At 43.6% G+C, this 17,637-nt stretch overlaps 3 protein-coding genes across 5 annotated transcripts in view; 2 read left to right on the forward strand and 1 right to left on the reverse strand.

The window, feature by feature from the left end:
• Nucleotides 1-17,637, reverse strand: part of Ttll5 (Tubulin tyrosine ligase-like 5) — a 29,790-nt gene that overhangs the window by 6,133 nt on the left and 6,020 nt on the right. For 2 of the 3 annotated variants that reach the window (XM_076900534.1, XM_076900527.1), the window contains 3 exons: nt 10,809-10,982; nt 10,289-10,369; nt 10,081-10,204 (listed from right to left, as the gene is read on the reverse strand). In XM_076900534.1, the coding sequence (XP_076756649.1) occupies nt 10,081-10,204; nt 10,289-10,369; nt 10,809-10,975 (372 nt within the window). In that variant the 5' untranslated portion in view covers nt 10,976-10,982. Of the gene's footprint in view, nt 1-10,080; nt 10,205-10,288; nt 10,370-10,808; nt 10,983-11,740; nt 11,800-17,637 lie in introns of those variants that run through there. The other variant, XM_076900543.1, reaches the window with a different exon arrangement.
• Nucleotides 3,799-9,993, forward strand: LOC143426875 (uncharacterized). The gene is made up of 2 exons (XM_076900592.1): nt 3,799-3,999; nt 7,548-9,993. The coding sequence occupies exon 2, from the start codon at nt 7,565-7,567 to the stop codon at nt 9,305-9,307; it is 1,743 nt and encodes a 580-aa protein (XP_076756707.1). The 5' UTR covers nt 3,799-3,999; nt 7,548-7,564; the 3' UTR covers nt 9,308-9,993.
• LOC143429337 (uncharacterized) lies at nt 13,062-15,272 on the forward strand. Its single transcript, XM_076904899.1, has 3 exons — nt 13,062-13,301; nt 13,378-13,543; nt 14,866-15,272. Exons 1-3 carry the CDS (start codon nt 13,062-13,064, stop codon nt 15,270-15,272), a joined length of 813 nt encoding a protein of 270 aa, XP_076761014.1.

Below are 17,637 nucleotides of genomic sequence, written 5' to 3' on the forward strand. Positions count from 1 at the left end.
GCGCCCTGTTCCTGCGCGACACTTCGTCCGCTTCGAATTTTACCGATGGAACGGAGATCAAGCTCGAGATAAGGGAACGAGCCAGATCGCGAAATGAAATCTCTGTTTACCAATTTGGAAATTGGACTTCTGAACCCGAAAGGTTACAACACACGGGAAAAAAGAATACGACTTAGTGTTCGACCGCGTGGCAACTTCCCTATAGACTACGTGACCATGGCCACGAACCGACGCCGTGGCTCGTTGACTTCTCATTTACCGATGCAGATTCTCCGTTCCATCGCGATAAAACGGATTTGCTTTTACGTCACGAACATCAAGAAAAGAGAATCGTTAAACGGCCAAATACTCTGCATACGAAGAGTACATCGTCGAACTTGAATTAAACACACATTCGTGCCGTTAAACTTCCCACTCTCCCTCTTTCTCATCGCGAGACTTTGCGAACAAAGCCTGTCGAACTTGTGAGAGAGTATCAGCCTTCGGTACGGTCTTCATCGACCATGCAGAACAAAAAAAAAACTCGCCGCGAGAAAGCGTATCGTGACTGTGAAAATAAAACCCTCGGAGCCCATAAAGAGCTAAGTTTTGAACGAAACGTACGTCCGGAATATGCGTCGTTCGGTTAAAGGAAAGGAACAGGCGGGGAAGAAACACCGAGGCGTTCGTCGCGAATGGTACCTCTCAAGGACCGTCTTCTCGTTTCGATTCCGAAGGCTCCTTGCCCCCCTTCCCACCCCGCCGTCAGTCGTCGAGTCACGGTCTCAATAACATCTGATCGATGTCGAGGGTCGATCGGAAGGAACTATCGGCTGGTTAGACGGGCGAGCAATGCGGAAATTATGGAGAGAGACTCGGAACGGCCAGGGACGTGGTACACATTGTACACGTTTTCTACGAGTAACCGAGAGGTGGTGAACGTTCAGGACCGGTTAGCTTTTTCAGTCACGGACCCACCGAGACGGCGCGTGACCCTCAAATCTTATCCCGCCATATTTGCCCGCGTCCTCACCTGTTGTCCGCCATAATCGCTGCGCGAATATATATCCGACAATGAAACGCGTACGTACACACGCCTAAGTACACGTACGGAGCATCAGACGTTTTACAGCGACGTTTATATGCTTCTTGCGAGCTCCCCGTTTTTCCTTCGCGTCCTTTTTTTACTTTTTTCGACACTTCCCCTGCGCGATCTCTGGCGTCAAGGTGATCCTCTTTTTAAGCCCTAACTAGGCCAGCTCTAGACGACAACTTCAGCGTCACCCCAGCTGAACCTCACCCGGCTTTCGCTTTCGTTTTCTAAGCCTAGTTCGAAGCCATTAATTAATTTGATTAGAACGACTACGAGGAGAGCGGAGAGGACAGACCTGAATGCGTAAACGATACACACCGATAAATACGAGAACTCTAGACCTCTATGAGGATAAAACATCGGTCAACCTATCATGCCCATCGCTAGCACGGACAATCCCACTCTCGTGATCGAGATAATTCGAAGCGAGAGTGGTGCCGCGAGTCCCCGGAGCGGCATTCTTCGCTTCTGACTTAGCTCGTTTTTTTGCCGCCTTGTCATCGAGAGAATCTCGCGTCGCCCGTCCGCGGGATCCCCCGTTGACGAGTGTCGTAACCGTTCCGCGAGAAAAATGCATTCGTTCGTACAGACGAGGCGACACGTAATTGGCCCAGGGGAAAAAATTCATTTCGTCCATCGCGAACGCGGAATTACTGCGGAAACACGCTGCTCCAACGAGCCGCGGCGTGCACTAGCGTTAAAGTGCCGGCGTTAGGCGCTTAAAGAAGACGTTAATTAGAACGAAGCGGCGAAGAGAAGAGCTGTTCCTCGTAGACACCCGTCTCTCTTTCTCTTCCCCTCACTCGCTCGCTCGCTCTCTCGTCCCGCCCTTCCTCTTTTTACTCGCCAGCTTTTAAGGTGCACCGGTTGCTTTCACCTCGTATCGATCGGCCACGATCCCTCGTAATTGCGCGAGAACCACAAACGCGACACCGTAAACTACTCCGGTTTTACAGCTTCGATCTCTTCCAGCTCGCCGCGCCGTCACTTGGAAAGGGAGAAAGATAAGCACGTAGGAGAAATTAATCTTTACGACCGGATTTTTCTTTCGACCCGCGGAGAGAATTATGATCGCTCGCGGTTTCTTATTTGGCCGAGAAAAGTGGTGGCCAGCTATCGCTACGACGAAGATCGCCTTGACGATAGCACGTCTAATCGTGAAACGATACCGTATTAAAAAATGATGAGACGCGTGACGCTGTTAATACCCGTAGAAAGTTATTTATTTCCGAATAGCAAGGTAGAATGATGCATCGAGACGATCGTGTTCGAGGAAACGAGGAAGAATATAGTAGGCGTAATTGATTTATAAGTTTACGGATGACGATTAATCAATGGACGTCGTCAGCTACACTCGCAGCGACGAACGGCGGATTCTATTAGGTCGATTAAAGGAAGCTATCGAAACCGAAGATGCGACGGACATGAGCAAGAAGGCAACACACGGTCGCACCTTTCCTCGTCGCTTGAACGTGTCGGTTTTACGTGAGCCACATATTGCGTTACCGATCAAGGATAACGAGCTGGTAAGCCGAAGGAGACGGAGTCAAACCAGTGGAATCGTCTCTTCCTGTCTTTTTTCTTTCCATTCAACTCTTTCGGGTACGGTTCGATACGATTCCGCGCCACCAATGTACAATAGAAATTTCTGTGCGAAGCCCGAGTACTTGTCCGAGTGAATGCAAATCAGAGGAGGTGTATTCGGTCCCTTTGGTTTGTAAACAGACGAGAATAGAACGCGGTGGCCGTTGAGAACCGCGAGACCTCGCTACCAAATCCCGAAATAGTCGAATAATTCCCGTCGTTTTGAGCCCTGATTTATTGAGTCGCCCTACAGCCTCGATACGCCAAAAATATTTCAATGGCACCTCTGTGTTTCAGACCAGAATAATGTTGACTCCGCGGCGGCTCTCGGATTCGCAACGTAGCGCCGCGAACCAACCGAGACACCGACCGAACAGCTTCTCGTTTCCTTATTTCGACTCCAATTTCTATCTGCGTCATTTACTCGCGGCATGCAAATGCAAAGCGGTTTCACTCCGCGTTCAGCGAAGTCACGGCACGATATCTCCGTTTCCGTTATCGCGAACCACGTTCCAGCGCACGTGAGTTCGACACGATAATCGGTCGATCCGGATCGAACGCGAACGCGAGCACGAGACGGTCCATCGAAGATGTCCCCACAGCTTCGATGTCGAGTGCAACGTTTTAGTCGAAGCGTTGGGACGAGTCCGCCCGATGACCCGCCGCCGCAAAGGCGAATGACTGGCAATTAACGCACTTTCCAATCGCCAACGTATAAATCGCAACAAATTCACCGACGATTAATACAAATACCGTTTAACTCTTTTCTGAGAGAATCCCTTCGACCCACGTCCTTCAAAATAATTTCTTACGAAATACGAATTTCCAAGCTCCTGTATATAAAAATATTCTGCATTTTCTAAGCGTTTATAGTGTCATAAATATGTTTACTTCCACTACGCGTGCAATCCACGGGTTCGATGTTAAACGCGAAGCAGCGACAATGTGACCGGCGGTAAGCGAGAACGTTGGAAAATGATCGCGAGCAACGAAACAACGTGTTTACCTCCGGGAAATCGGACTTTTTTCGCGATAACGCCAGAGCGTAACGCTGTGGAAGAATATCGTGCAATCGTTGCTCGACGTAAATAAATAAAATGGCATATTTTTAAGGCAACACGAACGACGGGGGGCCGAGAGAGCGCGACACAGCTCGGCCACTCGGCCCAGGAATGGACGGAGAAGCACGACGCCGTGTGGTGGGCAAGCAGAAAGCCGGACGACGCGACGAGGTCGCGAGTCGAGTCCGCCTCGGCTAGCGGACGCATGCGATTTCGTGGTGGCGGCAGTCTAGCACGAGCTGCCGCTCAGGAGACACCCGTAGGGGACTTGCTTGTTTCAAGGTAGGCACCTGACGCCGCGATACCTTACGCGCACGCATACGTGCGTCTCGACTTCGTCTTTCCACTACCATTTCTAATCACTCGCCGCTTCTTCCTATTAGTAACCCGATCAGACCTTTGCTTTTCTGCTCGTGGGCTGCGGGTCACGCTGGTCTATCTAACAAAATTTCTGATTCCAAGCCTCGCAACTTTTGTTAGCTGCGGCGTTCAACTTTTGTAGCAATGAAACTGTGAACGCGTGCGTTCAGACAGAAAAACGTGGATCTTTTGTACACGCATTCGAGCGAGGCGCTCTTTACCTTAATTTTGCATTCCATTTTCACGGTAGCAAATTTGCAAAGTTACCTGAGAACAGATCTTATGTAAATGATGGGACATTTAATATACTTGTATCTGATTGATCGATATATATACAAATATTATTTTGAACGCTGTCTATAATAGGATATCACAGGCTATACTTTTGCTTCATTAAATGAAGTTCCTTTTTAGCGATGTAACAGTGATAAGGAAAAATCAATTTTTGTAGATAGGCATACGATCCTGATCCGTGCTCTCGTCGCAAATAATGTCATATTTTTATGTAGAATTGTCGAAATGAGCTGTGAACGAGGAATGGCGATCGATACTTTGGTCTGTATACTTCTGTCTGTCTCGAATTGTGATATTTCGAGGGCGATGAACACGATAGAGCATTGTCCGTTACCGTTGCTAGGAAAACGTTCCGCATTTCTGCGCATATTTCCATCGCGATTTTTTACTCGAGTCTCGTTAACATCCGCTTAACCATCGTTTCATTTTCATTTTTTGCTTGCCGACGTTGAAAGGTTGTTCGAGAAAAATATGCCGGAAGATATAATACTGTGAAAATCGAACGAGGTAGTGTATAATGCGAAACAAGAAGGCAATTTACGCCGGGATCGTTGCACTGCTTCTAAAGACATACGCGTGTGTTGACCCCCAGAGTTAATTTAGATCCGACGATAACCAAATGAGAAAGGATTTACCGCGTGGTATCGATTAAAAACCAATCACTCGGAGTGAATGATCAAAACGTCTCTTTTACGATCGAATTCAATCGAGTTCATTCGAGAAAACAGCGCTTTTAAGAACCTACTAACTACTGCTTCTGTAGCTGGGGGGAGTTGAAAGTTTTGTTTGGTTCGTGAATTCTCTCGTTGACGCATCGCGACACGTGGGTAGCATACACTCGATATCTCTCGAGCTACTACTCGACGAATACTATTTACACGATACTCAAGCAATAATTAACGATCGTGTTATCCAAAGAACCGAATACTAAAATGCTTACAATCGAATTTAGCAAGACTTTCGTCAAACAAATTACACGTGGAATAGGAATAGTCGTAAAAATATTGGCCACCTTAATTGTACGATCTAGGTGATCCCCTAATTATTTTTAGCAGCGTAGAAACGTGAGCACCGAGCATCGAGCGTTTTAATACCGTTACTAGAAAGTAGCGTCGATTGCTTGCAAGTAGAATGAACGTAAAAAAAAAATGGTCCAGTGAAAGTGTCGCAGCAGTGTGTCCGATTCGGTTGTGTTTGCCTTTATGTAACCGAACGTGTGAACGACTCGCAGTGCCAGACGCGTTTACATATCACTTGGATTTCGATGTACGCCGTGATCACGTGCTCCCCAGACAGATTTCTAAGTTCGTAAATCCGTCACGAATACGCCACTATGAGCCGACTCGAAGAACATTGAGACTTTTATACAGAACCCTGAAACATGTGTTCTACAGTGCCAATAACAGACCATGAACCGATTAGCGTTGAAAACGATTCGATCTTGAAAACTTAACCTCAGGATATTATTTAATCGGTATCGAATGCCATTTGCATATGTTTCGCTTCATATAAAACTATTTCTATTTCTGATTTAGCACAATTTTCTTGCGCTACCCACGTGGTTAGTCAGAATTACACCAGAAACTTGGGTCAAGTTTAAGTTCGATTCAATTGAGTTTTCCACTCCCGATTTGATGCTGATGTACTTTTTCATTAGGTTAACGTTAATAAATCGCTCTTCACGGGCTTGTTTTCAAGGATTTTATGTAATCGTGTCAATTAATATTTATTCCATAAATTCCGCGTCAGGTTTCGTCCGATCTTGTTCACGTGTTGACGCAGATGGCTATCTATGATGGTTCGCGAAATTGCATTACAGTACAGAAGGCGCTGGTTAATTAACGAGAGGTCGCGCGTGAAACCTCGCTGCTCGCGCTGACCGTTCTCCACCGACGTTTTTGCAATTGTAGCGCGCGCATCGATATACTACCTTTATGTCACGTATGCAACAAGTCCCTAATAACTAACTATGCGAATGTTGTTTGCGCGAAGAAATAGAATTATCGTCGAGCAGTTGTCAATTATTATTCATTTAATGCGTCAAAAGTCTAATTCCTGTTTAAACTGAACTCGCATTCTATTCACCACGTGCGGTATAGAAAAATGTTACTCATTATCAAATTTAATGCACTTTTTATGATTTGCGAAGAATGCTCGTTAAATAATAAACAGAAACATCAATTACAGTTCTTTTTGCGCAACTATAAGATTACGTAGGACAAGTTAGGTAATGAATTAACATTTCGCCTTGTATTGAAACAGAAAAAGTCGATTAAGTACGATGGAGACTTGAATGTAATAGGAGTAATACATTAGTTTGTTGACGATACGCGAGGAATGTATGCAAATATGTAAAGTGCAATGTGCACTACGGCGTAATAACGTTAGAATAGAGCACATTTCGAACACATTTCTTATAATGGAAAAAGAAGCATTGAAGATGAATTAAAATGATCTTAAATTTAGCTTCTCCTTTACAAAAGAAGAAAAAGAAATGCAGACACATTCTTTGTGCTCATAGCAATGTTCGGATTCAATGAAGGAATGAAAAATTCATCAATGAATTCAGATGATAATTTCAAGAATTCAGAATGATCATTTCAAAAGGCAGTAGTAAAACGATCCGGAGAAAAAGCGTCGGCGCGTTTGGTCACGAAAGTTTGTGAGGATAGCAACCAGAGTTTTTTTACTGCCGTTAATTATATAGGAAAGTTGTTTACTTAACATGCTCCTTTTAAATACCGTCGTCGTGAAAATATGTTTACAATGTTCATAGCCAAGTGTAGAAAAAGAGAACTCGTATAAAAACGATCGTGATATCGCGTTTCTAACGTAATTAACCTCAAAATCATAATATTGATCTTATTAAGTTTACTGATCACGTATGCATACTTTTAGATTCACGCGATACCCAATGTTTCTAACATATACCTATGCTTTTATGTGATTGAAACTATTATACTCCTAAAATATGATGAAAGTATTCCATAATATAAAAGAAAAATTTCGCTAACTGATACATTCTCAATTTTTTAAGACACATTCTTTAATTTTTTATCTCACACCTAAGTGTATAATTTCTATTGATAAACTTCTATTAGCAATGATATGAACATTAATGTTACTATCATCGTATTTTTATCATAGCATATTGATTGATGTATCAAATATTACAGTGAATGAACAAGAGAAGATGCCTGGCCACCGTCAGCCTATCTCCCTAGAGGGACTTAGTTTGGGACGTGTGTGTCAGCAGCTCGACGGGACGTGCCGCAGGTTGCAAGTGCTTTCACAAGAATCATCAGCTGCACAAGTGTTGGCGTATGCAAAGCAAACCATCAGACCTTATTATATTAATACCTTGCCAGCATGTTTAAGATCTCAAGTTATCGAAGAAACATCGAAAATGTTATATGGACCTGCATCGGATGGATCAACTTTAATTTCCGGTCCAGCTCCTTTATATCTGTTAGCTCTTCTTCTTGGGCATGATATAAAGCAACTGAAAGTGAATCTATGTTGCTACTACGGATGTAGTCATCAAACATCGTTACTAAAGTTGCTCGCTACGGAAGGAATTGGACTTGAATCTTTAGAGCTGGCTCGTGCTGCTTTGCTAAGATTGGACTGCAAATTGTTGAGATCTGCCCTTCTAAATATGAAGAATCTGATGAGCTTAACTTTGCGTAATATAGCCAGTGATGCAGTGCTTCAGGTGGTAGGGAAAGCTTGTCCAAAGCTTGTGCATTTGGATGTAGCCTGTTCCAGACAAGTAACCGATGTTGGTTTGAAGCAATTACTGTTGCAAGTAGAACTTAGGGATAAGGTGCCACATGCTACAATGCATGAACCTACAAGTTGGTCACGTTTAAAGACTTTGCTTTCGAAATTGAAAATGAAAAATTCTAAATCAGAGAAGAAAGATAAGCAAGGAGTGTTGTTGGAATATTATGAGAGTAGAAACTTTCTTTGTGATACACTCAGAGTACTTAATGTTGCCAATACTGGTGTGACCAGTGCAGGAGTACTTTTGGCTTTGGTGCATGTTCCAAAGCTAGAATCATTAGCGGAATATAGTCACATGGGTAGAGTGGTGGAGATCATGAATAGAGGCCTCATCGGATTTAAAACTCCGTTTAGTTTAACTCAAGCGAGAAGCTACCGAACAACACCGATTCGCTTGGAACTCTTGGCACAGGCATGCCCAAGAGTGGAAAAATTACATATTTTAGAGCCATATCATCCTCCCGAAGCTTTAAGACTATTTCCTTACGTTACTTCTTTGAGTGTACACAGTATACCATCGCAATGGGAATGGTTGAACGGTTTTTACGATTATCTACGTACTAACGGTCACAATCTACGCGAACTTAATCTCAGAATATCTCAAAGTGAGAATCCAATTCAAGTCGATTTAAAAGAAATCTTTAGTAGTTGTCCAAATCTTCGAACATTTACAAATGATGGATCAAATATAATTTGGACAGAAGGAGCTGATCCTCCTCCACTGAAATATTTGAAAAAGATTCAATTAGGGCGCATAGTAAGCGCGGTTGCAATTACGAAAATTCTTTCGTTAGCACCAGAACTAACAGCATTACATGTTCACAGTTGTTTTGATCTCACAAACGAACACTTGGAAAAATTATTGAGTGCATCGAGCAGACACAGAAGTTCAAGGAAATATGACAAGTGTGAAAATAGTTTAATACAAAATCTAACGTGCTTTTATATATATGAAGCCAGCAAGGTATCCGCGACTACTGTGTTAAATATGTTCAAAAACTGTAAAAGACTAAGAAAAATCGGAAATTTGGCAAACTGGGGTTTAGATTGTGAAGGTGTGAGAATGTTGAGAACAACGCTAACTCGCGCAAACTTAGACATGGATCTGTGTCCAGGAGCACATTGGTTTTATGGTACTTGTATCCAATAGTGGATTTTTCTTAAACTTACTTTGTTAATAAAAACAGCTTTTTAAAAAACTTGTCCATGACACAATCGACTGCTGTTTAAATCTTTTATACTTTAATAGACTGTAAAATTGTCAGTATTAAAAATTATCATAATTAATATAAGACAATTTCTATTTGGATAAACGCTCGGTGAAACGTTTATTACATAATTGAATGCATATGAATTTAAACAAAACTAGCAACAGTAATCGGTCGACTTAGCATTTCGTAAGATACATATCTTTGTTTACTCAATGATTATCACAATTGATTTGCTTCTACGATTACTTACTTTGTTGCGATTATAAGTGTAATAAAATAATATTCAATAATAACACACTAAACTTTAACAATAAAGGAAACCATATCATAATGCCATGTTATAGTAACTTACTTTACAGTAATGCTATTAACCAGTAAACAATCAAAATATTATACGTATGATACAAAATACATGGGGTTTCTTGTATTATAAAATGTAATTCATTAATTTAAAAATTCTATCAAGCAAAATAATGCCAGTAAATTACGTGAAATGATAAAATATATATAAAAAAAATGAAATGTATTCGTTTTAAGTATAAGTTGTATTATTATGGTCAAATTGTATATCAATAAGTACTTAAAAATTAAAAAACGAAATATGATTTTTATTATAATAAACGACTAGACATAATCTGAAGTTGATAAGCATTCATACTGAATTACAATAAAAAAATTTCTTTAAAATATTGTTTGAATCATTTCAACTCACCTCCGACAAGCCATGCGATTGTAGCAAAAGATTAATAAGTTTGGTGTCCGTTTGAAAACTTTTATAAGTCATATGCAATTTCCTCGCAGGTGGTTCTTTCGGAGGGGTTGCTAATGCGGAGCATCTATAGGACAGCGACAAATATCGAATCATTATGTGCTCTGTAACGAACGTCAAGTACGCAAAACTAAAAAGATTTTCAACTCACTTGAAACGCAAAATTGATTTGTTCCCGCTTGGTCCACTTAACAGCCATTCGTTGTGTTCGGGGCTTACGTCCTTCGTTGTGCTGAAAAAAATGTGTTACAAACCGCGCGTCTGTAACTCAACTTTCTAGCGCGCGAAATTTAAAATATTCAAAGCGTAGAAGGCGCCCTCTAAAATGACATTCCCAGGAAAATTACACTCCTGATACGTAGCGCCATCGAACGTATCAGAGGTCGGTAAAAAAGAAATTACACGATTCACTCTAATATATTTCAATTTCAGTTTCTCGTTCATAAATTCGTACAATAACAAATATTTTTAAATTCTTTTCGTCGTAGTTTATTTCTTTTACTACGATATATACACTTTATTTGAAAAAGTCTCAACAACAACAACAAAAAAAAGAATAAAATAGAACAATTGCAGTTAAAAGAGTTACATTGGAATACTCGTAATACTGGGAAGAAAATTCACACAACTGTTCTAAATAGAATAAATGTTTGAACTTTTAAATCACTTACCTTTCCGTTGTTTCCGATTTGTGCGGCTTATGTACAAGGGGCTCCAGGGTCTCCTCGCTGCTGTTCGATAATTGCGACATACCGGAAAGACTGGAAGACGACATTAGTTCTTTCGGTCGTTTCCCTTCCAGTTTTCCAGTGGATTTCGTCTTCATTTGAGATAGCATTATTTATCTGTAATTTGAAAACGGAAACGTCCTGGAAAATCCTTTATTTTTCGTGTCTACAAATACATGTTCGTGACAAAACCATCCCGCCCGTTAATCTGTCTTATTTGCACTCGTAACTCTGCCGATCCGTGACGGCGACATTGTCACACGGTGAGCGTAAAATTGAATAGGAAACTTTCTCGACCGCGTCACGGTAGATAATGTCAGTCTTGTTAGTGACGCGTAAAAAGATACCGTGTACATCGTTAACGAAGAGAGCATTACCGTTCGCTTTGGCTCGCATTTCTCTTATTGTCTCGTTTCGCGGAATCCGCAAACGTGTTATCCATAGGCATCGACAGAAACGTCGATAACTTCTGTGAGAACAAGCGTGAAAACGAACGGGACAAACTTTTACCGTCGCGTCCGTTGGCATTCAGTAAAGCCGACAGAGAATGAATAAATGCTCGGAGTCGAAAGGGCGACCGGTGTATACACCGCACGAATAGTTTGTTCACCTTATTATATTATATCGGATCTCGCCCGCGGCTAAATTGTTAAGGAAAACATCTCGGAACCGTCGTTGTCGCTAATGACATTTAAAGTTCTACGAAAGTAGACGGGCGACGAGCAAAAAGTGTATATGATATTCGAACAGTTCGACGTGGAGAACATCGACAAGCTCTGAGAAGTACAATCGTGCTCAACGAATGAAATGTTAATTCGAACGGTGATAACGTGAAATGTTGTTGGTTAATAAATAATTGCGCTTATTATACCCACCCACGTGAACTTTTACGTCTGTAGGCAGACGATCGATTTTCAGAACTGCGTTACCGTACACTTTGCTTTCTCTGCCGCTGGAATGTTAATAGGCAACAAATATAACCACGATATAAGCGCGCCTTGACTCTTGCCAGACTTGCTAAGTTTATGTAGGTAATCGGATCAAGGTACACCACGAACGAAAATTGAAGCCGAAACGAAACGATTATTTGGCAATTCACATCGTTTACAATTAGACACGACTCGTACGATCAGGCTGCGGTAATAAACGCGTTTAAAGAGTATCCACGCTCGGAATAGCACCGACGATACATCTCTGAAAAATGTTCCAATGCCACCGATCGATTCGATTGATCTTCCTTCGAATATAAAATAGCTATGTCCCTCGTTTAATAAATGCGCTCGTTCATTATTTACCGATCTGACGACCGCTAGGTGGTTTCTTTGAATAACTACCGCCTCTGTACATACGCGCATATATCTCTGCTGCTCTGTTTCTGTTTAACATTCATTGTGCAATCTAACGGCGCGAGAAATCTAACAATTACGTACTAAAAATTATATACATATATACATATGTTACAGTAGTTAGTTTTGCCAGTTTTACTGTGCGATTCAATGAAGGACCGCATGGAAAAAGTAACAGGACTCTTCGAAAAGAGCGTAATCGTGAGAGACGAATTCCTTGGACCGTTTCACGCATTACGTACGCACGACGTGCAGCCATTAAAAACGCGCACGTACCCGAGAGGGTCCTTACCGAAAAAAGCAGAATTTATCGCGTCGTTACGGTACCCCCTGCTATTAAGCGGAATGAAAAGCAGGTGACAGACGAATCGTCGGCGCATGAGTCACTATCATGATTTTCGTGATCAGCATGGCGCGCATAACAACGAGGGCGGTGTTCCATTCAATTATTCGATCCGACCCGGCCAGGATCATCATCTGCGTATGCAAATTGGATAGCTAAACGTTATCGGGTCTATTTCCAAAGGTTCAATTTATCCGAGCAGAATGCGCAACGAACACGAAGGCGATAAAAAAAGCCGAGAGAGAGAGAAGAGGAGAGAGAAAGGGGACGAATCGATAGCCGCGAATATTGCCGGACGAAACAAAAGCAGCGGAGGGCAGATCGTGACAGATGTCAAAATTCTTAGTCTTTTCGTGGGACGCGTTAACCCCTTCAGAGAAAAAAAAAAAAAGAAAAAAAACTGTACTATCGATCATCGTGCCCGGAGAAATTATCCGCTACAGCCTATCGAGAAACAATGTGAGAACAAGCGCGCGTACCAATGCTAGAAATGGAAACGCAACGAGGATGGACGAGCTTGCAATTACTCCAGAGCCCATTAGGAAGCGTGCCAGGATCGGTAACAAGCGTGACGCGCGAACCGTGGTTCCGACATCGTGCCCGGTCACGGGGATCGCGTCCCTACCGGTGGAGATCATCTTTGAAATCTTCTCCTACCTGTCCTACAAGGATCTATACGCCGTCGGTCACGTTTCCGCGTATTTCAATCGGATCGCGTACGATCCGTTCCTATGGCGAACTTACGAGGTGCAACGACATCAGCCTGCCCAACGAGCCGTTCGACGACGGGAGGTTCTGAATCGATCTCTGTGTCTATTCTTAGGTGACAAACAACGGACAGGACACGGCTAAGGTGATCAAGGAGCTGAAGAGGATGCCGTTGCTAAACAAGTTCAGCATAAACGTCAGAGCGGATTGCGACGAAATCCTGCGGCAGCTCTCGTTGTCGAACAAACACTTGAAGGAACTGCACATTTTTAATTGCACAGGTTTTCTGCTATTCCCCCCCGTAACTATGGCCGTCAGCTTTTTCCTTCTAATTAAGTCGTTTTTGCCATCGTCCCTCCTGCCTCTCCTTTCCTTTCTATCGCGGAAAGTGATATCGACAAAGCCAAGCGGGGAGGACCCTTGGCGCAGGTTCAAAAAACTCTCCACCAACTGAATTCTTTTCATCCGTTTCCTCGTGACTCCCGTCTCCTCCTCACCCTTTCTCTCTCTCTATCGCGTTTCTCGTCAGACATGCCGTGTCCGTCGTCGCAGAAACGGCAAACAAAATGATAAAAGCGGAAGATATACGGACGGAAAATGGAATAACGCGGAAAACGGAGAATCGTTTGGCCGCTTGTCAAGCAGGAAAAAGAACGCGCCTCTGCGGTCACCATTTCGTAATGGTGGATCGCAAGCTTCGTTTACCGCGTTCCAGTTGCAAAGCGTGCCTTCAGACCACTATTCATTTGCCCGCGCGTTTCGTTCACTCTTCCACTCTTTCCCTCGTTCTTGCCACGGCCCCGGCTATCACGCAGACACAAAGGGCAGAAAATTTCTATCGATTCGCGTGGGGTGTTCGCGTATGTTGTTTGACCTGGCAACCGTGTTTACCGCGGCTTCGACGCAATTAGTATTCCAAACACGTTTCATTGCATCTCGTCTGCAGTGCACCAGGGGGAGGAGATCGGCGCGAAACGATCGCTTCGGTAGATTACGCACCTCTACTTCTTTTTTTCCTCACCAGGACACGCTGAATCTTCCAGCGGCCAATTTAACGCGATTACGGAAGTTATCCGAAGTTATAGCAAACGAATTCCTTTCGCACGACGTGTCGCGTAATCTGCAATTCACGTATTTCGTTGTCAGCCTTTCTGTAAACATTCTTTCGAACACGGTGCTCGTTTCTAATCGATGGAACGGCGATAAATTTCTGAGCAACAGCGTAAACGCAGGAATACCATCCACCGTATTTGCATGCTATTTCGATGACTAACGAAGTCCAGCGCGAAAACACGGTCAGTGCGTTTTGCATACATCTCCATACGCTCTGACGTATCCGTGGGCGAAGATTCCCATCTGGGGGGTAATATAACATTCGTGGAAATAATTATCCGATTTCTAATCAAACGCTTGCTCCCATTTTTACTTACAATTTTTCATTTCCCTACCATTACGTTGCAAACGAGCGAGCGGATACCTTTCTAAGCTACGCAAACGGAAAAGAAAGCGTTGGCCAGGTCTAGACCATCTGTCCCGTTGTCGAAGCATCGATAACGTCGCTATAACGATTAATCATCGAACAAGCATAAACTTTCCCCGACAGGTTCCACGTCGAAATTGTACCTACGCTCTGGCTACCTAATCCGCGTGCTGGAAAGGTGTCAGAGTTTGCACACGATCAACATACTGGGGAGCAGATTTCGCGGACGGAAGTTCTATCGGTTGCTAGGGGAGATGGGCCCGAGGCTGAGGTCCGTTTACGCCCCGGCGACGAGGCTGCAATTCTGCACGTTCATCAAACACGCCGGGCAGATCAGCGAGAACGACCGGGAGACGATCTGCTCGATGTACATAGGCGCGAAAAGTTGGGCGCCCTTGTACTACTTCGTCACTAAGCGGGCGGACCGTGTGTGCACGGCCCTGATCAGCTACCTCCACAACGACATCTTGCTGATAGACACGAACCGACCGATCCGCAAACTGTCCATCACCGACAGGAGGAACACCTGATCCGAAGAAACCGCTCGCTGCGTGTTATCGTTCGAAGATCGATGTTCGAACGATACGCGAGATATCGTGAGATTTCCGCGAAGTGCTTATATCGCAGAACCACGAAAATATCGGTACACCGCGTGATAATTCTTGCGAGAATGTGTATACGTACATGTACCTCCGTTTTATGATATAAATACATATATGTAGATATGTATATCGCGGATCTCGTTGACCCATAGGGAAGAATAATTTACCTCCGTTTCCTTCTTTTTAAATAGTTTAATCGTGCCTTGATCTACGCCCAGAGTAATCGCGACGCGATCTATGTAGGTCGATCCGTATGCGAACGCCAGCAGACACGAGGGGTAAAGCCTCCAGTGGGCTTTAAACGGTAAATCAAACGGAAAGCTTTGGGGCGTTGATACGAGGTTAATGAGTTCTGAATGGCGGGCTAGACGTTCCCCGGCCGATAATTGCACGATCGGCTTGATTCGAGCCGATTATTGTGCGTAAGTGCGCAATTAAAAATTCGACCAGGGGGACGACTCGTCGAAAGAAAAATCTACTTTCTCCGTGGCAGTTCGCGCGGAAAAAGCTCGTCGCGATTAAACCTTGCCCGATTGACTCGTTAACGGACGATTGCCAAGAGTTCGTTACTTCAGCTGTTTGATCGCGAGAGAGATAAATTTGCATTCTCGCTGTACATATAATATCCATTAACACGCACATACAAAATACGTTTATATGTACAGTATGCGATAGCAATACATCGAAAGCATAAAGTCGACTCTAAAATTGCGAAAACAGTTATTTCGTCGATCGACGTGAAGAAAAATTCCAAGTTTCTTCACGTGCACGTCGATAACCAGTTCTATCGAATTAAGTGAATTGTTAACGGTGTAAAAGGCTCGATTAATAAAAGTTATTAATCAGCCGGTTTTCGACAGGCAATTAAAATGGAAGTTTCACCGAATCCGCGAGTCACGCGACCGTCCCGCAACGAGCACGTCGATCGATTTTCATTACGCGAACGGTATAACGAGTTCCAATAAAACGTCGGCGGATCTTGGTTCGTCGACCCGCGGTTTCCTGCTCTATGATCATTTGCATAGAACCTGCCAGCATCGGCGCTGCTACGTCTGCTAATAGTCCACGGCTTATTGGACGTATGTATCGCGCGTCCCGCAACAATATTTCACGGGTAATTTACGCGGTGCGTTCCCTGGCGCGTTTTCACGACTGAAACTTTCAGCGATGGAGCACGCGGTTTCCGTCGCAGCGACTCCTCAACAGAGCCAAGCGTGAACGTGGACGCAAGTCTATTCAGAGCGGTATACACGAGGTATACACGCTCGCGAACGAGAAATCGATTGAACTGAGAATTATGAGCAATCGGATACTCCTCCATTATACTATCTTTCATGGATATCCTATTTCCTACTCTTAGGGTAGGAGAAAGTCCGTTTCATCGATACCCTGTATAGCGATGCAAAGATAACGCGATTCTAAACTTCAATGCTTTAAGAAACAATATTATTGGAATCTTTAGAATGATTTTATGTCGTGTAATTTTTTTTATTAAAGCGCTCGCACGCGTGTCTAGGATTGAATTGGCTTACTTTGCCTTCGCACTGTTACATACAACACGCGCACGTATTTCATCTACTGGACACGTTGTATTACGAGTGCAAAAAGAGCGTGCAACGATTGGCTAGCCAAGTGCTAGACTGCGGCTAGTCTTAACCCGCAGTATTTCCCTCGTATTCGAAGCGGAGAGACGAGAGACGTATCGATCGGACTGGTTCTCGATTTCCGGCGTGCACATATTTAACGCGCGCTCCCACATAGCGACGAAGCGTATCAGGAAATGGTCTCATTCGTTAGAACGCGTGCGACTTTCCATGCCTCTTCTTCGCTTGTCCACGCGGTCGTTTACGTATCGGAATTGTTAACGAGACTCGTGATTAGTTGCAACGACTTTGCACGATCTTCGCAAATTAGAAACTGAAAATTGCCGATTTGCGTAATCTGTCTTTCTACGATTATTGTTGCCACTAGAATAGTCGGGAGTTGTATTTAGATAAGGGAATATATAGTAAAATGACAACTGAAATGGATTGCACCGGCAGAGCGGAAACACACTGCGTACTAACAATTACTACGATCAGTACTTTCAACGGCCAGCTCCTTCTCGCGACACAATGAATCCCTGTACAACACGTATCTCGTTAAATCGACGGTCCTTTTCATCCGGAGGTCCTCGCGCTCCAATAAATTCGGATCGATCGAGATCCCATGGCGCCTTTCGGAATAAAGTAAACAGGGGTGGAAGTGTAGGTCGAGCGAAACGTTTCGACTTTCGGATCGATGAAGGCGTGAC

The sequence above is a fragment of the Xylocopa sonorina genome, chromosome 1, assembly GCF_050948175.1.
Source record: "Xylocopa sonorina isolate GNS202 chromosome 1, iyXylSono1_principal, whole genome shotgun sequence".
Taxonomy (NCBI): Eukaryota; Metazoa; Arthropoda; class Insecta; order Hymenoptera; family Apidae; genus Xylocopa; species Xylocopa sonorina.

What these genes read in the sequence shown, in the direction of transcription:
- LOC143429337 (XM_076904899.1), top strand. Translation starts at nt 13,062, where the DNA reads ATGGACGAGCTTGCAATTACTCCAGAGCCCATTAGGAAGCGTGCCAGG. An exon ending in TCCTATGGCGAACTTACGAG is followed by an intron (nt 13,302 to 13,377) that starts GTGCAACGACAT and finishes GTCTATTCTTAG; the next exon opens with GTGACAAACAACGGACAGGA. An exon ending in GCACATTTTTAATTGCACAG is followed by an intron (nt 13,544 to 14,865) that starts GTTTTCTGCTAT and finishes TTTCCCCGACAG; the next exon opens with GTTCCACGTCGAAATTGTAC.
- LOC143426875 (XM_076900592.1), top strand. Translation starts at nt 7,565, where the DNA reads ATGCCTGGCCACCGTCAGCCTATCTCCCTAGAGGGACTTAGTTTGGGA.